The sequence below is a fragment of the Tachysurus fulvidraco genome, chromosome 17 (genome assembly GCF_022655615.1).
Source record: "Tachysurus fulvidraco isolate hzauxx_2018 chromosome 17, HZAU_PFXX_2.0, whole genome shotgun sequence".
Lineage (NCBI taxonomy): Eukaryota > Metazoa > Chordata > Actinopteri > Siluriformes > Bagridae > Tachysurus > Tachysurus fulvidraco.
Genome location: NC_062534.1, coordinates 13,205,420 through 13,229,672, shown reverse-complemented (window position 1 = coordinate 13,229,672; position 24,253 = coordinate 13,205,420). Strand labels below are relative to the sequence as shown.

General features: G+C 36.7%; 2 protein-coding genes and 1 long non-coding RNA gene across 3 annotated transcripts in view; 2 read left to right on the top strand and 1 right to left on the bottom strand.

Annotated features, from left to right (window-relative positions):
• Positions 1-24,253, top strand: part of LOC113635638 — a 62,572-nt gene that overhangs the window by 21,859 nt on the left and 16,460 nt on the right. The gene's annotated exons all lie outside the window — the stretch shown is intronic.
• Positions 7,329-12,962, bottom strand: zic3 (zic family member 3 heterotaxy 1 (odd-paired homolog, Drosophila)). The gene is made up of 3 exons (XM_027135182.2): positions 11,669-12,962; positions 10,552-10,715; positions 7,329-10,151 (listed from the first exon to the last, which is right to left on the bottom strand). The coding sequence occupies exons 1-3, from the start codon at positions 12,651-12,653 to the stop codon at positions 9,969-9,971; spliced, it is 1,332 nt and encodes a 443-aa protein (XP_026990983.1). The 5' UTR covers positions 12,654-12,962; the 3' UTR covers positions 7,329-9,968.
• zic6 (zic family member 6) lies at positions 19,248-23,265 on the top strand. The gene is made up of 2 exons (XM_027135181.2): positions 19,248-20,603; positions 21,954-23,265. The coding sequence occupies exons 1-2, from the start codon at positions 19,643-19,645 to the stop codon at positions 22,541-22,543; spliced, it is 1,551 nt and encodes a 516-aa protein (XP_026990982.2). The 5' UTR covers positions 19,248-19,642; the 3' UTR covers positions 22,544-23,265.

Sequence of the window (24,253 nt, the reverse complement as noted above, 5' to 3'; positions counted from 1 at the left end):
CTTGAGAAACCTATTTATCTATCTATCTATCTATCTATCTATCTATCTATCTATCTATCTATCTATCTATCTATCTATCTATCTATCTATCTATCTGTCTGTCTGTCTGTCTGTCTGTCTGTCTGTCTGTCTGTCTGTCTGTCTGTCTGTCTGTCTGTCTGTCTGTCTGTCTGTCTGTCTGTCTAGAGAAAGAGATCTCCTCTAAAGCGTTTGTGACATAAGCTACCTTCAGCTGGTATTGATCAGCTGCTCCCTCACCTTGTGGGACTGAGTGTGTGTGCGCAGGGTGATGGGATGGGGTTCCGCAAAAACACGGCGGCTTGAAGTTATTAATTTAAATTGTTCTTTCTCTTCCCTTGCTGACACGTCAGGGTGCTTATACATGGCGGGGGGCCCAAATTACAAACCTCACATATCTCCTCTTCCCACCATTTGATTTCCACTTTCTTTCTCTAACTGTGGGCCCTTTGCTTTTAATAAGCATCAGTCCATTTACGTGGGATCTTGTTGAAAGAAAAGGGGCAAATGGGGGAAGGCATGAATAGGAATTTGAAACAAGAATGCAAAATGAAACAATGAATTAAAAGGAAAACTGAGCCCAGAATAAATCTATATATTTTTTTCTTTTAATTTAGCCATTACAAAAATGTTCTGTGAATGTAGCAGGAACATTAGCCCCCTTCTGAGCTATTATGCTGGCTGTCTGGTGGTTGCAATTTCACACTTCACTGACTCCGACAGCCAGTCTACTTGAATCTGCCTGCCCTAGATTTCACCTTATTTAGGTAATGTAACAAAATCACTTTTAGGAAACAAGCTAAATTAAACAACATCCTCTACACATATGCTTTTTTTTTTTAAAGTAGGATGTCTTCAGCTGTAAAATATTCATAATCATAGGCTATAGCTGTTTCTACTCGCTAATTTGTGACAAAATATCTGGGAGATCAAAACTTAGTTTGCAAATTTGCAGTCTTTATTGGACAATTATGAAAGCAGAGCATGGTGTTTGGTTAACATTGTGTTATTGTAATCTAGGTGTTTTCTTTTCCTTGCAGTTCAGATGATTTTCACTGATGGTTGAGAAAAGGCCTGGCACATCATCTTTGTCCTGATCTCATAATATCACTTTAACTTGTAGAGCAGTTTGTTGAGCACTTGTTCTTTTCACCTTATTCGAATGCTTAAATGAGAGGCTATTAAATGTGAGGCAAATTGCCAAGGTGATTAATTAATTTATGAGGTTAGTATTTTCTGTCAGGAATAAAATCGAAGGGGGGCGATGGTGTGAGTTTACAGTTAAAGTATATTTGGTGTGTGTATGTGTGGGTTTGTGTGTGTGTGTGTGTGTGTGTGTGTGTGTGTGTGTGTGTGTGTGTGTGTGTGTGTGTGTGTGTGTGTGTGTGTGTGTGTGTGTGCTTTTGTGCATGTTTCCCTAAAGAAGCCTCATTGCAGCATATCATTATCTATCATAGATGAATGTAAACAGAGACTGAGAGACTACAGAATGTGATCCATGTTTCCTTCACTTCACTTCACTTTAATGTTAAAGGTATAGAGACATAATTGCTCATTTGGGCAAATGTAGTATCTGATACTACTACTACTACTACTACTACTACTACTACTACTACTACTACTACTACTACTACTACTACTACTACTACTACTACTACTACTACTACTACTACTACTACTACTACTACTATGTCTACTACTAAGCTAAGCACTAAGCACTTCAATAAGCATTAATTAAAATAAAAACTGAACGGTTACTGTTATATTACTATTCTTGTTGTTCTTCCTCTTCTCTAACAAGCTTTTAGCTTGACAGTATTTTTTCAGTATGTTTTTGAGAGAGAATATAAAGCATGTTTCTGTAGGTAGGACCATGTGACCATGTAGGACCAAGTCGGACCATGTGACATCTGTATATTCCTGAAATACAAAAATCATTTAGTATAGAATTTATTTTCATAGTATTCCTGAAACATTACAACTGCCTATTAGTCCAAAAGAAATCTTGATGTTTATATAAGATCTGTGCCTGAATTGTCCACTGAATGGTTGTCAAGACAAGAACAACCTCAAGAAATACAATCTGTAAGTAGCTTCAAACCCATTTGTTCTTAGTTGCAAGCTGAGAAAAAAACAAAGTGAATGACCTTTTATATTTTTTACGGGGATGTCCATAGAAAGAAAAATATGAAACAGAGGAAAAGCAATTACTGTGGAGATTGTCCCTGCAACACTGAAAGGCTATCAGCATGTGGGTTGGGACTGACTCAGAAACACCTATGGACCTTGTATTATCCTGGCATGAGGTCGCTTTGCCAATAGTCTGACAATTTCAACTAGACATCTGGCTTACCCTCCCCTGTGATGGTCAGTCTACCTGTGCCTTCTTCCATCTCATCTCCCCTGCTATAGTCTTCTACTTTTGAGGGCCTGTTGAGCTTTTGACAACTCAAACAAAAGAGTAAATGTGAATAGGTAGGAAATAAGGACTACACTTAGTTAAAGTTCATGAACTGCAACATGAACCTTCACACTTAATTAAAGAGATGGTGAATGACAGTTAACAGTGATTTATATGGAGCTTGGAAGTATTTAACTATGAGAAAGGTACATTTGAATTAAATATACCTAAAATTATTATTTTTTTCTGTTTAGTAAATTTAATTTGTTGCTTGATGCTTAGTACTTTCCCAGAGTAAGCTTACAGGCAACAATCTAGCAAATTACACTTTTTCGACTAACATTAGCTTGTTGAAAAGTGTTAGCAGGTAACAGCCAATGTTAGCTGCTTAATAGAAATTTTGCTATTTCAGCAGAATATAAAAAAACGTTTAAATGCAAATCAAATGTTTGAATCAAATACAATCTGATTTTTTTTTATTTGTATTTAGTGTAAGTTTCTGCTCGTTAAAAAGAAAATCTTGAAACCCTAACCCATCATTTCTAACAATATATTCATTGATATATTTTTAAAGGCAGATGTTACCTTACTCCTAGGTCCAAACAAAGAAAAAACAAACAGCAAAATTCTGAATTTATTTGACACAATAAATATTAAATAGAAATATGAAAATGTAGTTAACATGATGTGTATATAATTCCAAATATACAAACCTTGTATACAAGCTCCCGAGATTTAATATAAGTAACAATGCAGAGGTTGTATAATAATTTTGTTTACTTTTAGTTATATGTATAGACTAACTATGCATAATGTAGCCTGTTGTATGAAATCAAAAAGGTAAAATATGTTTAGCAGATTATGTAGTCTATAAGGCTAGTTCTCACGAAATACTTAAATTTACATGTAGTTTTATGAAATGAGATGAATGAGATGCATTCCGTGGCACTATGGATTTTTGCTTCTATGGCTACGATACTGCTTTATGCGTTTTTTAAAGTACTTATCATGAACACCCCAAAATGATCTTCAGTTACAGTAAATTTGTAGCTATTTGTGGGCTCTACATTAAACACTGTTCCCACTGTGATGTAGAATTGCAATAGATCATTTGTTTGGGGCAAAAAACTTTAACATAAAAATGAAGGTAAAAGTTACAAATAAATGTTGATTGCCTTAAAGCGTTCATCTAGAAAAATGTCAACAGGGCGGGAGAAGCTACACTGACATTATTATATTCATAATGTGGTTAAAATGAATGATTAAAAGATGTATCAAAACAACAATTTATCATGCTTAAAACTGCTCTACTATTTTGAGATAAAGACACATTGTGCACTTTAAGATAATAAAAAAATGATAAACATCACTATATTTCTTAGTTAACAATTGTTAAATTCCCAACTAAGTGACGGATTTAGAACTAATCTAACTCCTTGATATTGGTGAATAAATACTTCCACAAACCTATTTCATTGAAATTAAGAACCGGCTATAAGTAAGTTTTGTTTTTTTCTCTTTTGGTCATCTTGTATTGATCAGAGGTTTGATATTTGATTACATTTAATAAGAGCTTCTATTTTTTTTTACCATAACATGTTAAATATAAGCATATTGATTTATATATCATTTGTTTATGATATAAGGGGAAATATTATTCTATCTTCTTGAGCTCAGGTCTCCATGTAGCAGGTAGGTGTAGCCTAAACAGATGGTCTCCAATGTTATTTTAGGCACAAGACAAATGGTTGCATGTTTTTGTGCAGTAAACACATTTTTATAGACTACATTGGAGTTCTGGTTCCATCTGTAGTCTTGTGTTCATTGCTGAATAGTTTAGTAAAATTTTATACTATATTTATTGGTTTTCATACAAACTGTGACTGAGGTTTGACAGCCTAACAGTAAGTCCACTTTTACTCACTTCAAATAATATGAGGCTTTAGCAGAATTATCTCAATTTGTTAGTGGGATTTATTGTTAAACGTGTCATTATTGTATCTATGTCCATTGATTCTATTGTAAAAGGTAGAGAAACATAATTTCAGTGGTATGTCCTCTCCTAAGTGCTAAATAAAATGGCATATTATGCTGTGAAGATGAGGTAATGTGAGACGAAGTGAGAAGTTTTTAACAGCTTAATATGGGATCTATGGGATCTATTTCTAAGCGATATATGATTATTAAGTAATACCTTTGTTTAGAAATTCTCTCTCTCTCTCTCTCTCTCTCTCTCTCTCTCTCTCTCTCTCTCTCTCTCTCTCTCTCTCTCTCTCTCTCTCTCTGTGTGTGTGTGTGTGTGTGTGTGTGTGTGTGTGTGTGTGTGTGTGTGTGTGTGTGTGTGTGTGTGCGTGGATAGATATATATGAATTATGAATAAAACATACAATATTTTCTGACACTTTCCTTCGGCCTAGGAATGAATATGTCAAGAGTCACACCGTTTGCACACACGTGCTTTATTCTAAAAAGCACTACAATCACCCAGGAGACCCATCACCATCCACACCCGGTGAATAGATTTGTCAAAAAAAAAAAAAAAAAAAAAAGAACTTACAGATGTTTAAAAGTAAAAGCTGACTGCAGTTCCTCTTGATAACCTTTCGTTTTCTAGTGAGTAGAAACAAGCAGATGATTTTGTCCAAAAATTAATTATGAGTGTAATGAGTCTGTAGTATATTTCTATAAAAAAGTACCCTGGAAAAGAAACAATCATGTAAGGTAAACATCATCATAGACACAGCCTCCAAACCCCGCATTCAGGAACCGAGCAAATGATGTCGGATACACAACTGTTTTCTACGTAGATTCTACGAATATCTGCTTGAAGGACATATTTAGAAAATAACCCTGCGTATATTTACAGGAAAAAGAAAGAACCAAGAATTGTTTGGAAAGTTAAAGATCCTTAGATTTCTAAATGGCTTTACTTTACACTTTCTGATACACAACGAAGGACACTAAAAACTATGTATTATTATTATTATTATTATTATTATTATTATTATTATTATTATTATTATTATTATTATTATTATATTTTACCTTTATGGATTATTTTGTCAGTCAATAATAATTTATATTTTTAGCAAATAAAGGCAAATAAAATCTATTTTTTTTCCTGATGCGAATGTGTAAATTATTAGTTATCATTAAAACTTTGGCTTGCATCAAGTCCGAAATTCAATGTGGACCTTTGCCTATTCTACAATATCCTTATAGATGAACAGGCATCGATAATAAATAAAGGGAAATAAAGCACGATTCAGCTCCCATGACCCATCGGAGGGCTCAGACTATATTTTCTCACCCTCCTAACAATACACCTTTCTAATTCAATTTACTGCGTTTAACAATCAATAATATAAATGATTTGAGTAATTAAAATAAATAAATAAATAAGCAAATAAATAAATAAAATAAACAAAAACAATGAGCTTGGTCGATTCAAACACGTTCGACTGTATTCATTATTGTAAGTATAAATAGGTCAGACGAGGTTAACAGGCTGGTCTAAATAGCTTTTACACGTGCACCTGAATGAGAACATGTTCATGTTTACATCCATGTAGAATGTATAATAATGCATATCACTGTCACTGAAATATGTCATAAACATGTGGAACAGACTAAATGTAAACAAAGGTATTATTAAGTGTATACCCATAATATTGTCATAACATTCGTGAGCTTTGGGGCATTTTGTTCACCATGTTTGTTTTTCTCTAAATAATAAGTTAGTAAAATATCTTTTAGATTATATTCGGTTGCTGTAAATAAATTGACCTAGTGATCTCACACACCGCAGATACAGGGGCCAACCCCTGTCTATATGAAACGCCCTCGTGTGTAAAATCCCATGACATCACTGTACAATATGAGGGAGTGCGCGCGCGCTTGTTTCACAGAGGCTTCGTTTAGTGTATGACATGAAATGCACAGATAAATGAATAGCAGAAAATGTTAGATTTCTCTCTAAATTAGTCATCAGACAGCTTGTACTGACTAAGATCACGAAATGAGTTATGATAAACGTGCTTGTGTCGGTTTATCCTCATGCTACGCTTCCTTAGGCAGCTATTGCTGGCAAGCTATTTAAGGGGAAAATGAAAAAGTCTATCATTCGAAAAACTGCATTGCCGCAAAACACCAACACAGTGATAGTAACTTTTATTTTTATATATATTTTTTATTTTTATAAGGATCATGAATAAACTCTAAGAAATTATTTTGAGCATTAAATGATGCATTAAATGATGCAACTTAGTTTAAAAACTTTTTATTATTTAATTACAATGAACTTACTATTTAGTCAATTTAGGTAAACTATTCAGGTTTTTTGTTTTTTTATATATAAAAATGCATTGATCTACATGACCTCTGTCTAGCAACAGCTTCGCTAGTACAAAACTCCTACCACGTGATTACAAAAGCTTTCTAATCCTTTTGAGAAACCACAGAAAGCGGGGTTTCATGGTTTTCTTTTTGCGACATGAAGCGAAATCTATGCCTTTTCATGTTGCCGTCGACGTAATTTCATTCGTATTCGTTTTCACCAGCAGATGTAGAGCCTATACACGTTAGTATGGTTGCGAATATCAGATCAGACACTTGTGTCTGTTGGTCAAGTTCAGTCGGCAGTTGAAACTCAGTGGCGTCAATGGCGCCATGTTATGACGCAATTGTGCCTGTGCACAAATCTGTTTCTCTCTTTAAAAAGAATAAAATTGGGAATGGATAAGCGTTTGCATTTGCAAACGAAAAAAAACATGCACCTGCAATAAACGCTCTATACGATTAACATTGGGACATGAGAGTGATTTGCACAAAACTTATAAGTTATATTAATGCATAAGAAATAAGGAATAGAAGGAGGAAGAACTTAATACTTCTGCTGTTGCTACTCAATTGCCTGATTTCACGTGTTCGGTGTATGATAAGAGGAATGATATTGACATGCCTTAGCATAAAATTATTCCCAATATTTTGCAAATTATTATGCCATGTTTAGAAAATAAATAGCTTGACTCTGCGTGTATGTAAGTGGTCAGAAATTCAGTATGCTATGGAGGCTTAAATAAATGGCCATAAACATTATGATGTCATATAGTTATTATTCCCCTTTGGTCTTGTGCATTTATGCTGTACACAAAACTCACAGGCTACAGTGCCAGAATGCTACAGCTCTAAATAAAATGTGTTAAATCTTCCAAAAAATAACCTATTTAAAGGTCAAGGTATGATCCTCAAACTTCTCTTTTGCCATCGTGTTAAGGAAAAGTAAAAACCACACGCTGTGTATACAGACAAAAACTTGTTCCACCCCTTTAAGAAGCGAAATGCTAAGATGGCGTCTTAGCCAGTGCCAAGTTCAAGTCTACTGCACACTCAGACAAAACACGGAAGAGAAGGAAGGCTTCTTGAGTAAGATGTAAGATCTTTTACGATCTGATTAAACAAAATCATACAAGAAGAGGTGAATTCAGTCATTGGACACATTTTGTAACGTTTTTAATCTTCATCAAAACTTCACCCACCCCCTCATTTCTAGTCTGTAAAACAAACAAACCCACAAGCAAATATGGACTGCTCGAAAATTCACTTTTTTATAGTTTACTAAATGACTAATCGGCTCTTTGAAATCGCATTGCTTGCCCTGATTGTGCTACAGGGTCACATTTTATTAGTGATACATTTGCTCTTCAGGAATAATATCTTCAGGTGTTACATTGTCACATTCAAGATTTGCTGAGTTTACGGCTGATACAGAGAGGAAAGTTGAAATAAAGGTTATTTTTTTTAAAACCAAGATATAGAAAAGAGTTTATAAAACATATTTATTACATTATTTAAATAAAAGTATTCAATACATCACTGTACTTTGCGAGGTACTGTATTTAATACAGTTTGTTTTGCTGTACTGCTGGTGGTCTGAAGTCGAAAGCACAATAAATCTGTGAATGCATAATATTTAATTCCTAAAAACACACAATGCAATGCTGTAATTCTTAGTGCCACTAAACATAAATTCCCCTTAAAACACATATTTTTTTTGATTTCTTAAAACTAAAATGTTGTTCCACAACATTTGGAGCAAATGTGTATTGCTCCATATATAACACGACAGTACTCATGACGAACACTCTTATATTTAAATAAGATCTACCCTAAAATTAAAGCAATGCAAACTGACAGACTGAAAAAAAAACAACAAAAAAAAACTTTTATTTGCGATTACTTAGTTGTGACAGTTCTTGCTGGAAACAGAAAACATATAGTACCGTAACCATCAAAAGTGGAATATTAAATTGACCCAAATGACTGGGCTTTGCTCTGGGAATCGAGTGTTTTTACTCATGAAGTGAAAAAGTTCATGGATTAAATAAAAATGCTGTTGCATAAAGCAACTGAAAATCTTATCGAAATTTCTGAAGCCAGCGAATAAATGGTTAATGGGCCTTTCCAATTTGCCCCTAGTAGATCTTTATGGTAATGCATACAATATACTCCGTACTAAGAGTTTATAGAATACAAGAATGTAATTATAACTTTATATCTATTCATCAGTCACTTGAGATTTTTTTTTGCTTGTTTGTTCTATCAGTATTCTTAAGAGCTCAAAGTACTTGGAATAACCTATACAATACTATAAACTTAAAAAAATATTAAAAAAAGTTAATTGATTATATTAATAGTTGATATTTTTGATCCAGATAAGACACGTTTATTGGTTAAAAAAAAGTTACAATCGCGTGAAGGAAGCTTTTAGAGTCTATGACCTTGTTTCAATGTTAAGCTGGTCAAGTTCTGACTCAACACTGTACAATCTAGTTAGAAAACATTTCCATAAATATCATTTAAAATTCAGCTCTTTGCTGACAATTAAATTACAAATCGATAAATATGGCATCATGGATATGTATTTACATCGTTACTAACAAAAGGCAATATCATAGTCAACTGGAACAATCGTACTAGCACATTTCTCCATTTCAAAACAGACGTGGACAACAGATTCGACTCCATCAAACAAGGAAATACATTCACGATTAGGCTATATACTTATTTTCTTTTTCTTCTTGCTGCTCTTGTTCAAGTTCAAGACAAAGACTTTGGCACGTTTCGTAAGACTGTCTGAAGTTTAACAATCAGAAGGCGACGTGGATGTCACCGATATAAAAACACCGTGGAATATTATTTCAGTTTTGTTTATTTTTAAAATAAACTTTTGATAAAATACATAAAATTCAAAATAAAATAATTATCTGTAATCTGAAAACTAAACCGAAAATGTTTTTTTTATTCATTCATAGAAAGTGTAAGTAAGTATTTATTGTTTTTTTTCTTCCTTTTTTCTTTTTTTTCCTTCGATCTCGGAATAAAAGTCAACATTTGGATCCTGAGAACGAACGAGGCCTGCTGTGGCGAACTCTCAGTTCTTCGTGTTGTTCCACTGTCATTTTGTTCACCGTGGTGTGAATAGTGTTTTGTGTGTTTTTTTAAAGGTTGTCTGAACCTTTTGGTCCGCAATAAGAGTCTAGTCGGATCTTCAAACGTACCATTCGTTGAAGTTGGGCGCTAATGCGTCGCTGTGTGCTGATGCGCTTTGCACGGTGGTTTCAGGCGTTTTGGTTGGATCTTCTGAGTTTGTTGAAACCAGCACAGGCGGCGTGGAGGACTCGTACCCGGAGCTGGCTGCTGGAGATGACTCCGAACCTTGTGACTCGTGCACCTTTGAAAAAATATAAATACTATAAATACAAAGTGCCTTGCATAACTCACTCACACACACACACACACACACACACACACACACACACACACACACACACACACACACACACACACACACACACACACACACACACACATACATACATACATACATACATACATACATGCATACATGCATATATATATATATATATATATATATATATATATATATATATATATATATATATATATATATATATACACACATGCATATGTATATATATCTTAATCATATATGACAGGGTATAATGCTAATAAGGAATAAAGGCCTATTTAAAATAGCAAGTTGAATACTATACCAGATTAAGCATATTTTCCAGTAATGCTACGATATAGAGATATGAGAACTTAATTACCTTCATGTGTTTCCTGAGTGAGCTTGGGTGCGTGTAGGACTTGTCGCATACTTTGCAGATGTACGGCTTGTCAGACGTGTGCACGTGCATGTGCTTTTTTCTGTCGCTGCTGTTCGCGAAGCGCCTGTCGCAGCCCTCGAACTCACACTTAAACGGCTTCTCGCCTAAAACAGAAAGTAAACAACGGGATTTCAGAGTGTATGCTATACATTATACGTAGCTTTTTAGGTCCCACGACGGCGAGTAAATTACATGGTGGAATATGCAAACAGTGTGAACAGGCTATCGCTTTCACACCCTGCTATTGTGACTCGCAAGTACTGTTACATCAGAAGCTTGTTTTTTTTCTTATTCACAAATAGTCAAATTGTTTCCTAGGTTAATGAAATGGCCTTTTAACACTGCACGAACCTCAAATTAATATTGCTGCTGTAAAATATTTTCTCATAACTAAACAGTGATTCGGTCTTATCAAATTGCCAACTGTAGCCATTTTCAACAGCTTGCTTTACATTGCGTGTGATTCTCAGAAGTAACGGGTCATTGATTCTGACACATATCCATCCAGGGGCCATCAGACTAAATATAATTTGTCTGTTTCGCACGTTTTTTTTTCTTTTTCATGGACTGACCAAACAGGCATTCTGTTGACAACTTTCAGTCACAAACGTCAGGAGTAGCTGTGCAAATAACATGGCAACAACCATTCACAAATTCACTGCCAAGATTCGATCTTTGGCTATATCCTATTTTTTCCCCCTAAAATTCTTATTTCATTTTTACGCACACGAATTCAGTGCTTCTCCTGTATACAAGACCTCTCTCTCTCTCTCTCTCTCTCTCTCTCTCTCTCTCTCTCTATATATATATATATATATATATATATATATATATATATATATATATATATATATGAAACAGTTGCTCAGCTCAAATATTGTCAAGTGATTCACTCCGATTCCCACAACAAAAATAATGCGGCCTTGTAGGCCGAAGTGTTGTGTGTGTGTGTGTGTGTGTGTGTGGGGGGGGGGGTGTTCAAAACTTTGTATGTACCTCCTTTGCACTTATCTAAATGTAGCTGTTCTAAGCAGAATAAGGAAGAATGAAAACCTACCAGTATGAGTCCTCTTGTGGATTTTTAAATTTTCTGATCTTGCAAAAATTTTCCCGCAACCAGGGAAAGGACAAGGGAACGGTTTCTCCCCGGTGTGCACTCTGATGTGGTTCACTAGTTTGTATTTGGCCTTAAACGATTTCCCTTCTCTTGGGCAGTCTTCCCAATAGCAAACATGGTTGCTCTGCTCGGGCCCCCCGACGTGCTCCATGGACACATGCGTGACCATCTCGTGCATGGTGCTGAAAGTTCTGTCACAAGTTTTTTTGGGCCTGTTTATTTGATTTTCATCTATCCACTTGCAGGACAGCTCTTGCTTTATGGGCTGCCGCATGTAGCGGAAGAAGGCGCCTGGACCGTGGTGCGTGGGCACGTTCATTCCCACGTTCATGTTGATGGGGTGATTGTAATTGTGGAGCGGAGCGGCGCCGTAAGGATCCGCGCGCGGACTCGGAACAGGACGATACGGATCCGGCCGTCCGAAAAGGTCCCCACGCAAACCAATATGCATTTGTCCATTCACTACATGTCCTCCTGGAGAAGTATGGCTCACGCTTTGCTCGTGAAGTCCTGGGAAGAGAAGGTGGCCCGGGTTGTCCGAGATTCCAGGCGGTGCGTGGAGACTCCCGGCAGAAGCGGCGAAGATCCCGTGCTGCGCGCTGGTGGCCGTCGAGTCGCTCCGGTTTCGGAACAAGAAATCTCGCGTGGAGTTAAACGCGCCTCCACCGTAGGAACCGACCTGCCCACCGTGATGGTGGTGTCCGAGCGCAGCTGCATATCCAGTTGCTTGCGGTGTGAAAGCCGACGTCTGGCTCGGGGCGATATCGTGTGTAACGGAGCTAATTTTAAACGCAGCTGAATGGGACGAGTCCGCGAATGGGTTGAGCCCCAGTCCGTGCTCTCGGTTCCCGAGATCATGGTGTCTCGGCGTTCCGAAGCCTCCAACTCCAAGCGATGGAAACTGTGGACCACTATCGAGGAGCATAGTGATGAGGCTCGCCCAAAAAAATTAAATGAAGAAGAGGGATGGAGCTTTCAAAACCCAGGTTTAACAGATAAAAGTTCAATCAAACACGCAATAAAAGGAAGAATTCGTTTAAACTAACACAAAACATTAAATAAACTAAATAGTTCACGAAAAAATATGGAAAACGCCAGGTAATAGTCCCAGGCTCGGCGAGCAGGGGGTAAGAAACTCCCGTTAGTGGGATCCGTGAGAAAGAGGATCAAACTTCCCCCCCTTTGCAGATGAATGATGTCCTTGGACTGATAAAGTCAATCACTCACTCCTTGCACATAAATGAGTTCGGGAGGCAGGTCTACGGGAACCAATGAGAATATGACTCCCTTTTGGTCACGTGGCAGCCAGGAACGAAGTCCATTGGTTAGATGGCATTTGATTGACACCGTTTGGAATTAAAAATAGCGGTTGGTTTCAGCGGTGAAATGTGATTGGCTAGTTTTGCAGTTATTTGCAGGTAAATCAGCGCGGTATTATTTCGGCTTATTTTCATAAGCGTGATTTATTTCCAGTTCTCAGCTCGAAAACTTGCCCAGGGTTCCAGTGTTTGGGGATGTTTTTTTGGAACGTGGAACACTTTTAAAGCAACCACAAATTCGACACTTTTGAACACTGCTATGTAACATTTGGCTAGAATTTTGGCTATGCGGAATTTACAGGTTAGCTTTTCACTAGTTTTTAGCCTTGCTAAAGATGCGGGAGTTAACGCACTCATCAAACAAACATAAACCACTCAACCAAGTGTTTCTAGCAATAAAGTTAAAACCCAGTATTTCATTGATATTTCAATTTTTTTCTTTTTACTTTAGTTTGACAGTTCTATCTATCTATCTATCTATCTATCTATCTATCTATCTATCTATCTATCTATCTATCTATCTATCTATCTATCTATCTATCTATCTATCTATCTATCTATCTATCTATCTAATTACTATTTAATTACATTCTGGCTGTGTTCCGAGGTGTATCTTTCTGGAAGGCTCATGGAAATGAGGCGATTTAAGCAGCACAGGCCGCAGGACGCAGGGAAAAAGACAGAAAGAAAGATGGCAGTAATTGTAATGTGTACGGAGTTTTTTTTTTTGGTCTGCCAGAAAACCGTGCTATTCAGCGAGTTTCACAGGGTTGCTGCTGACACGCTGCAGGACACAAAATCTGATCAAGTTCAGAGACGCGTTGAGTGCTTCAAGCAGCGCTTTATAACGCCAAGCCTTTTCACATCCCCCCCTCAGTCTGTCTCCAAAAAGTAGCTCACATTTTTGGATTTTAAAGATCTTTAAAAAGAAAAATCTTCAAATCAGTCTCTCATTCTGCCGTAGTTCTTCGTCTATTCGCACGCAACACACTTTTTGCAGGAAAGAACTGTGTAGCCAAATTTGATTTGAAGGTGAGTCTTTTTTGTGATATTGTGAAAGATGTGAAAGTTATGTGTAGTTAATATGTAGATATCTGTGTTCAATCCTATAAAATATAACATCAGCAAAACCTGTTTGAAAGTGGGTATTATATCTTGTATAATTTGAATTAAAATAAAGCAGAATTTATTCGAAATAAACATTTACATGTTTTAGAATTTTTTTCTTGGTGCATTCATGGTACCATACACTCATAAGAAACAAACAAACAAACAAAAAAACAACAACAAAGTTATCATATATTATCAGATATTGCACCTTAAGAGGAAATTGCAGGCTTAGTTGCAGTTTACAATAAAGAAATTCTAAAAAAAAAAAAAATATTATTTTTAGTAAATTATCGTTGAAACTGGCAATTAAGTACGTCCTTTGCGTATATCTATATATTTAATTAAATTACAATTATTTTTATACCACTTTTCACAATAGACATCGTCTTAAAGCAGCTTTACAGAAATATAGAAACATATAATAAAAATGAGAAAGTTTAACATTAAATTATTGTTTATCTCTAACATGTATCCCTATATATAGCTAGCACAGCATCCTCCTTCCGTTTAATCTCTCTTAAATCCCTCCTCCTCCCTCTCCTCCTCCTCCTCCCACACGCAGAAACACACACACACACACACACACACACACACACACACACACACACACACACACACACACACACACACACACACACACACACACACACTCCGCGCAACAGGGAGATTTATAGTGACAGACAGAAACTTTCCTTTCTGGTTACTGGTTATTATTCTGACCTGTGCCGTTATATTTTCTTACCTCATATTCGTCAAATATATGTAGACTTAGTTCTTTTGATAAATATAAGAGTGTCAAAACACACTATCTAGTTTCACCTGTTTTTAAACACATACCCCATTATAGGACACTGTGATACATTTCAGAGTTTAGCATACATGCTAGTGTGAAAAAAATGTTTGCCCCGTATAAACAAAATCTTCTTCTTCTTCTTCTTCTTCTTCTTCTTCTTCTTCTTCTTCTTCTTCTTCTTCTTCTTCTTCTTCTTCTTCTTCTTCAGATAATAATAATAATAATAACAATAATAGTAATAATAATAAATATGTGTGCGTTAATTATTATAACATATTATTAAATATAATAAAAATACATAAGTAAAAAATAAATTAAAATTAAAAATCAACCAAATTAGTGGTTATTTAATTATTTAATAGAAATGTTACAATAAAATCTATCTTTCTTTCTTTCTTTCTTTCTTTCTTTCTTTCTTTCTTTCTTTCTTTCTTTCTTTCTTTCTTTCTTTCTTCTTCTTCTTCTTCTTCTTCTTCTTCTTCTTCTTCTTCTTCTTCTTCTTGCTATGTCTGTTAAAATGATATTTTATATGTTAATTCTGTGGCCTGGGGCTCCCCATTCCCCTGATCATGCTTATTACGAGCATGCGCATAAGACTTTAGATTAGGTATTGCTAATAGCCATATTTATTACTCTTTTGCAAATACTCTTTTGCAATGAAATAGGTCAGGCTTATGTTGTTTCTTTTTACTATTCTCTTTTAATTGCTTTCTTTACCAATTAATTAACTTAATGGGAAATCATTTTGTTTGTACAACCTATCAACTAAGATCAGCGTTAGCCAATGTTCCTATGTAGTCTATGGCATAACAAATTGTTCACCGAATGTTTGATATGATATTCGACTCATCGTTCTCCTTCAGTTATCTTGGTTATTTTGATTTAACATTTAGCATATAGCCAATTCCTGTGAAATATAAACTTCTCCTTAGTTTTTATATAGTTTTTAATTAATAATAAAGTTTACCAGGTCCAGAAACCCGGTATTTATAATATATATATATATATTTTTTTTTTTTCAAGTTCGTTTATATTTTGCATATTTTTGATAGAGTTGTTTTCAGGGTCGCACTAAAAATGCTAAGTGCTAATAACTAGCATACCCCCCTAAAACTACAGCATTCATTTTTAACTGATGACTCGGTACTACAGCATCCATTCTCCCTTAAAGCCACCCAGGAGGAAAATCGGCCATTTAACTCGATAGTTGACACGCTAATCTTCCTGATAACTAATAGCAACAGATCACAAATAAAACACTTGAACACTGTATCAACAATGACAGGTGAAATATGATAGATTGATAGACATTCCTTATAGTTATAATTTTATTTAGGATACTCACAATAATGCGTGATTACTGGTCATTTGATTAGAAAACGTTGTAAGACGCAATACTTTTTTTGATAACCGTATATAATCGGCTATGCACTGGGGTTAGGTTGTTGTGTTATGGAGATCAGCGGCGTATCAACTGTACTATTACAAATAAAGTATTCTAAACAAATAAAGAACTGCCAAATATTACAGTGCTCAAGCGGTTGGGGGCGCGTGCCCCATTAGTCTGAATAGTTATGACACACCCGGTTGTCACCGTTTTGAAGAATATGACCTTCTACACGTTACATACGCACGCGCATTATAGAGAAAATTCTAAGGCAAATTTGTTTGCGTTTTGGCACTCATGGGTCATAGAAGTCATGGCAATGGCAAGTACACTGTGGGTCAAAAAAGATATATAAGAAAGACTATAAGAAGATACAATAAAGGCTTCTGGCATTTGGGACCTTCCCTGAAATATCAATATGCAATCCTTGTGACAATTCAGACTGGGGAAAACATTAGCTTATCTGTAAATTCTAGTATGTATCACACTGATTCCCGTTAAGGTTACGTTGTAAACTCAGTTCGGTAGATTATGATAATTTATCGCCACCACACCACGGTGACATGTGGGCCATAACTCGTTTATCTGTAATGGATGCAAAATAAATAACTTCCTTGAAAAAGACTAATAGACATGCATGTCATCATACACATCTATATAAAACCGTATAGTCTCATATATAGTCTAATATACGTCTCATACTCAAGGTTATAGGCTGCCCTGTTTAAATGTTGGAACAGGTGGAACTCATACAGACACACACTGCACTCTCTGTCGCTAAAAGCCAGTCTGCGCTGATACATCTGAGTGCGCACTTCATCGTTAAACGCTTTCAGTGTGTAAAGTTGTAAAAAAAATTTTACGAATGGATCAGGCACTTGCTGAACATGACACAACTCACACGTTTGATCCCAATTATGTAAACGCATAATTAATAAAAAAAAAAATCTATTTAGCAATTGTCAATTGATATTCAATCACTTACTCTCATTTCTCTATCAAACGTACATAATAGAAGTATAGTATACAGGCATATCCAACACATCCACAACACTGTCTGGGATTGGACAACTTTTTATTGTACTGTTAATGTGTAAAGTAAAAGGTGCGATTATGCTGCAAAGAAGCAATATAGAGGGACGAATAACTCAGCAAGTGAAATGCACCACAAAATCAATTAAGCAGACAAGAGTAAAGTAAGTAAAGTGAGATGAGATATATAATAAAATATTGCATTTTTGCCAAAGACACTTTTCTCTGAATTTGTTCATTGCAGCCAGTTTTGACGAGAAAACAAAAAACAAAAAACAAACGAAAAAAAAAATACATGCATCTTGATGTGGTCGTGTCATTAGGACATCTCATAAACTTGACCGAACACTAAAAAAGGGTAAAACCTCTACGATAATAATTATTATAAATATCACATATAACGGGCGCTTTGTGGGCATTATCCAGACGAAACACACTTGCAGAGATTCTTGACAAAAACTGTGTTAAAAAAAGTCAAACCCTTTATCTTACATGCGTGTATTTTTCATAACGAAACATTCAGTTCAAGGCTTGTTTTATAGTTCATTGTCGCTGTAAAAAGGCCAGTTACAGTGAAAATCCCCCGCTTACTAATTTAATTATTACAGGTGAAATTGTATAGTAATTACTATTTATTGGGATATAAACCGCGTTAATTTAGAACCTGAAATAGCTCTACATGATTTGAGACAACATCTAGTTCTATTTGATTACCATAAATAATTTTATTTGTAGCTTATTTAAAGTAATAGCCAAAGGTAGAGGAATAATGATGGATGATAAAAATGAGTGGTTTATGACATTGAGGGTAAAACACACACACACACACACACACACACACACACACACACACACACACACACAAACACACACACTCTCTCTCTCTCTCTCTCTCTCTCTCTCTCTCTCTCTCTCTCTCGCGCGCGCGCGCGCGCAAGACACACACACACACACACACACACACACACACACACACAGACACACACACACACACACACACACACACACACACACACACACACACACACACACACACACACACACACACACACACACACACACACACAAATTAGCACAGGGTATCGGTGAGCGCTCTGAATAAATCAGATGACTAAATATTATTCCTGGCATGATCAATGTGACAGGGGCGTTTCAGGAGCTTTATTTGTCAAAAACCTTTAGTGTTTAGTGTTTTAACTGCAAACTGTCACCTACTGAGGTGAAGAATTCGGTCATTTAGGCCAGTACAACATCATTTTTACGCGCAATTATTGTGATTCGAAAGCAGTGGACCTTAAAGGGTAATTAATAAGGTTAATGTTTCGTCTATATTTATAATAAAGTGTAAAGTCTTGTCGGTGTCACTATTTTTGTGACGTCATTGGTGCGCTGTGAATTGGAAAAAAGAAATCCAAGGCAATATGTCCAAACCCCCTGAGTTCCGCTGTCAGCATTAAAAACCACCTGGAAAATAAAATGTGTCATTATATTGTCGCTTGTTATGAACTTATGCCAAGTGTAGCTTAGTTCAAGCATTTTCACTTTCACTTATAATATAAAACAAGGTCTGGACTTTTAAAAATTATTGTAAGCATATTGGGATCTTATTTATGAGCAAAACTTGACAGTGATGCGTCATAAATAAAGTAAATAATGTAAAAAGTGAACAATCAAAGATTAATTTAATATTAAAATCATTATTATGTTCCAAAATCTCAGCAGAAGCCCGACTGAATAGGGTAATGTCTGTAGTTGAAGGTCTCAGTTCCATTCTGAGATGTTTTTCTAAGTTGTAATCTGACGTTCTGAAGCCGAAAGAGCCAACAATATTTGTCAGAGCAAAAGCGGCAGATATCAAAGCATTTTTTACTGCAAGATTGAAAACGGAGTCGTGTGGTGAAACGCCTGCGTGTCCCTTTTAAAACAAACCCAGTCGCTGTCAATCATCGGGCATTCCGACCAATCCCTGAACGCCCTTTTTTCAAAACCAGGTTTGCCCGCTGTGCTTTTATATTGCAGCCCGGCCTGGTTCGGAGCATTTTACTACCACGGTTATTGCCACAAATCAAGAGGGTGAAGTGAACGGCATGGGACGCGCACCAACTTTTACGAACTTGCGTCCGCTTCATGGGACCGCGAGGTTTACAGCCAAGACCGGCACGTGCAGATGATACATGGCGATACAATGGGGACACAATTAGTAGGTAAATCTTGAGCGGTTGCACACTTACAACAACAACAACAACAACAACTACAACAACAACCACAAAATCATGACAACCCTTTCAAGGTTTAGTGGCTGCCCTTCGTCTTGCGTAAACCCTGGAGAGAGCAATACTGAACCCAGTGTGGTGCTGCCACCTTTGGCAGGGGAGCACATGGGGCACCCCACTGGCACTTCCTTAAAACTCTGCCCCTCGCACAATTTGCTAGACTACCCCGAGACAAGGGCCACCGCTTATGTGGACCATTCGTTGCCTCACTTTCCAGACGCGGGATACACCAGCCATTGCCTAGACGCCAGCCCTAGAGGCATTATCATTGGGACAAACCTGTCGGGAACAGGCATGGCACCAGTTACAGATCAACTGGCACCAAGACCTAACCAACATGGCGCTAGTGGTAGGTACCGTGACCTCTATGGCTACAGGGATGGCCGAAGTCATGCTTTCTTTACCACATATCCGGAGCAGGCCCACAGCTCTGTCGATGCCAACCGTGACCTGAATGGTCAGGTGATGCTGGGTCTTCCAGGAGATCTCCTCTCCAGGGCACATCCATACGGACAAACTCACAGCGGCCCTCGGGCCAACAGCCAACAGCTTGTTACTCAGTTTCTGGGGCTTTATAAACCCCTGAACATGGCCATGCAGCGAGGAGGGGGTGATGCATTCCTCAGGTGCTCCAGACAGACTTTAACACACGAGTTAGTGTGCAAGTGGAGTGATGTCCAAGACAGCGCTGGCAAGCTGCCATGTTCCAGGACTTTTGGGACTATGTATGAACTTGTCACTCATGTGACGATCGAGCATGTCGGGGGACCTGAACATTCTGACTATGTGTGCCACTGGGAGAATTGTCCCAGGGACAGAAAGCCATTTAAAGCCAAATACAAGCTGGTCAACCATGTCAGAGTGCACACGGGAGAAAAGCCCTTTCCCTGTCCTTTTCATGGATGTGAAAAAGTTTTCGCCAGATCCGAAAACCTCAAGATTCACAAGAGAACTCATACAGGTTAGTGAAATAATAATAATAATAATAATAATAATAATAATAATAATAATAATAATAATAATAATAATAATTTATTGCCATATTTTTATGTGTTTAAAAGTTTTGCCAGTCTCACAAAAATACGGTTATAATTATTTGTTATAATTTTAGGTACGTGTCAAACTTAGAAATTGTTTAACAAATATATATATTTAACCAATAAATATTTTATGCATGCACCATATATCGAATAATTTATTAACTATAGATGTAACTTACGTTTTAAAGGTCCTGAAAATACTTTATTTGGTCAGTGATTGTTATCCACTATTTATCACTAAACGGAATGTTTTTTGAATCATTACAAATGCACGTTCAACAAATATTTGTTACTCAACCTTAGACTGATGCTATCTCTGTTAATTGGCAATTCAGTTAAAGCAGTAGCTGTGGTTAAAATTCAACCAGCTGTTAGAGGTAGTTGTTTGGGTGCCTCTGACTATAGCAGTGAAATAAATAAATAAAGCCTGGGACACCGGAGAGGTGTGACGTAGCGCTGACGCAGTGGCCAGCTGAAGCCTCAGTAGGACTAAATGCGCGCTCACAGCATGCTTTAAACTCAGCAATCCAGTGCTTCTCACCTAGAACTGACGTCACATAATTCATATAAACTTACATTTTTATTTGCGTCGGCCTAGTTTGCTAAATCAACATTCTATGCATCAACATCCATTTTTTTGTGTTTTATAGGCTTTTTATAAATATATTTCCCCATTTTCTTTAGTATTATTTAGTACAGTCACTCTGAGGTACTTTATATATATATATATATATATATATATATATATATATATATATATATATATATATATATATATATATGTGTGTGTGTGTGTGTGTGTGTGTGTGTGTGTGTGTGTGTGTGTGTGTGTGTGTGCGTTTAAGGTTATTATGCGTCGAGGAGCTGAACACAGCGGCGAAATCACAAAAGCTGTGTGTAATTGTTGTGTGTTCTCTAATTTCAGTCAGATCAGTACTTCCAAAACTTGCATCAATCGACAACAAAAATAATAAATTAATTGATTTTTAATAAATAATTTTATTTGATTTATTATTGTACAAAATATTGTCAGAGCAGAATATGAATGGATCATTTGCGTAGTTTGGCTATAGGGATATGTGTTATGTTTGGAAGGAAAAAAAACAGATCCAAACACATGTTCTCGTGTCGTAGTGATGGATAGACTTCATTTGATTGAACTAATATTCCTGTCCAAATGATCCTTCAGTCCGTTTGTAACAGCACTCAGACGTGATGAAGAGTGCCTTGACCTCACCCATAATCCGAGGTTCATTTTTTTCCTCCTTTAGGTGAGAAACCGTTCAAATGTGAGTTTGAGGGTTGCAACCGGCGGTTTGCAAACAGCAGCGATCGGAAGAAGCATTCGCACGTCCACTCGAGCGACAAGCCGTACATGTGCAAGGTCAGAGGCTGTGAGAAATGTTACACGCATCCGAGCTCGCTGCGCAAACACATGAAGCTCCATTGCAAGGCCGACACGGCTAAACCGGGCCCGGGCGAGGACGGTGAGCCTGGGTCTCCCGAGGTAGCAGGAGAGCAAGTCCCATCATCCCCTGCGGCGGTGACGCGGACCTTGCCGCCTGCTCCCTCTCAGGACTCCCCCGAGACTATGAGGTCACGCTTTCATCACACGTTTGACAGCAGTTTGGACTATACGGCGCACAGGCCGCAGTCCCTTTTGGACCCTCTTTTGCTGCACCGGGGCAGTTACAGAGGCGAAACGGCACAGTACGCGTGCAGCCAAGCAAGTCCCACTTTTTCCCATACGCACAGGAATTTTGCATCAAACTCTCCATTCCAAAAAAGCATTGTAAACGGCTGGTACACATGTCACAGCGGTGCCCAGCCTTTCTCGTCTAAGCCGTGTAGCAATGATTAATGATTGTTCATGATGGCGACAAAGAGAAGTAAACACGTGGGACAGGTTGTGTAATTCAGACTTTTAATATTAAAAGATTTTTACATTTTTTTTCCTCGATGCATTTCTCTATGTCCTATTTATAATTTGGCTAAACAGTTCATGGCTGAAGGCTGATTATATTGGTGATAGTCTTTACTGAAAATATATTATAAAATACATTGTGCTGGTGAGATTCCTTAAATGAAAATACACTTGAGACCAACATACACTAATATATTGGTCATCAGTGTGTGTTTCTGTATATAGAAATAGGGGGAAAAACCAGATAGCTTCATAATTCGAAAGTGATTTGATTAGAGAACAGATCATTTGGGAAGACGGTGAGGCCTACTGCGCTTAAAACTGAACTGAACTGAAGAAGAGTATTTAAATCTTGTAATCCTGTGTTTTCTGACTCATCTTTGGTAATACAGTGTTTGTTTGTAAAATCAATCAATGTTAATTCATGCACATTTCTAAGGAAAAGAAATATTATTCATTCTTGCCCGAGTGGCCAAGTTATTGCTTTCTTGTTGTGAAAATATTCAGCCTGTGTTCAGTTCAGAGAACAGAAGTTGTGTATTACCACAAGGCCATTCCCTTCCCTTTATGTGTGTGAGTAAATATATAGCACTGTATATAGACTACTGTACAATTAATTGTGCATTCGGTATTCAACATTAAAGTGTCTTTATTCAATTTGATCAGGTTGAGTTTGATTAAATTCACTCATTCTTGAAGAAAACGTGGTGGTGTTAGAGTTGTGCTTTGTGAATGTTTTTCCTCACAAGTATATTTATATTTATAAATTAACATTTCATGGAAGTGACTTGCACGAAAACTAGGTATAACAGAAGCAATCAGTTAACCTTTATGATCAGAACAATAGCTTACTCTCCAAAATGACCAACACTAAAGTTATTACAAACTAAATATAACATGCTTAATTAAACAAAAGTTGAACTAATTGCATATTAATAACCTAGAAAAGGTTTTTAAATGTCTTCGACACACAGTTTATACCAAAAGTCTGAATGTGTTTGTTGTAGTAGTTTCTTATTACAAATCATAATTTTGGAAAATGTCTAGTAAAATAATCATGTTCAGAGATCACCCTAGATTATCTGTACTAACAAGTACTGAAAGGGAAATCCTGGCCCACTGAGTCATGCACACGTTGGGTTCATTGGAAAAAAGGCATTGCCTAGGGAAACTGTAAGTACCACATCTAGTGTGGTTTTAGACATTAGCCCGGCTATAATATGGCTAATCGTCTGTAAATTGTCTATGAATGTGCTGCACCAAATAGTTACTAGCTTGGCCATTAGAGCTTAATGTGTGCTGGTTTAATGGACTATGCCGAATTCATTAAGTAATTAACAAAGTGTTTCAAATAATTTGTTCTTGTACAAATTTAAGTCACATGTCTATGATTAATGTATTAACTGGTAGAAACAGTGTTTTTATGTTAACTTTCTGTAAAAGATAAAAAATGAGTTCTGCCATATGGCTTGAACCAGCTGTTGTGGAAGTAGTCCAATAATACTACAATAGAGGGGGTGAGTAGCTGTAAAGTTGGATTCCAAATATTCCTTTACTCACAAATGCATTTATGTTTAAGGTAGACTGTTTAAAGTTCTGGACTCAATATTACCATACATTGAATGTAGTGTCCATAGATGTTTTAGT

Excerpts from the sequence above, each read along its gene's own strand:
- zic6 (XM_027135181.2), top strand. The coding sequence starts at position 19,643 with ATGACAACCCTTTCAAGGTTTAGTGGCTGCCCTTCGTCTTGCGTAAAC. Across the intron at positions 20,604-21,953 it reads TCACAAGAGAACTCATACAG|GTGAGAAACCGTTCAAATGT; the intron begins GTTAGTGAAATA and ends TTCCTCCTTTAG.
- zic3 (XM_027135182.2), bottom strand. The coding sequence starts at position 12,653 with ATGCTCCTCGATAGTGGTCCACAGTTTCCATCGCTTGGAGTTGGAGGC. Across the intron at positions 10,716-11,668 it reads CCACAAGAGGACTCATACTG|GCGAGAAGCCGTTTAAGTGT; the intron begins GTAGGTTTTCAT and ends TTTCTGTTTTAG. Across the intron at positions 10,152-10,551 it reads CACTCAGGAAACACATGAAG|GTGCACGAGTCACAAGGTTC; the intron begins GTAATTAAGTTC and ends ATTTTTTCAAAG.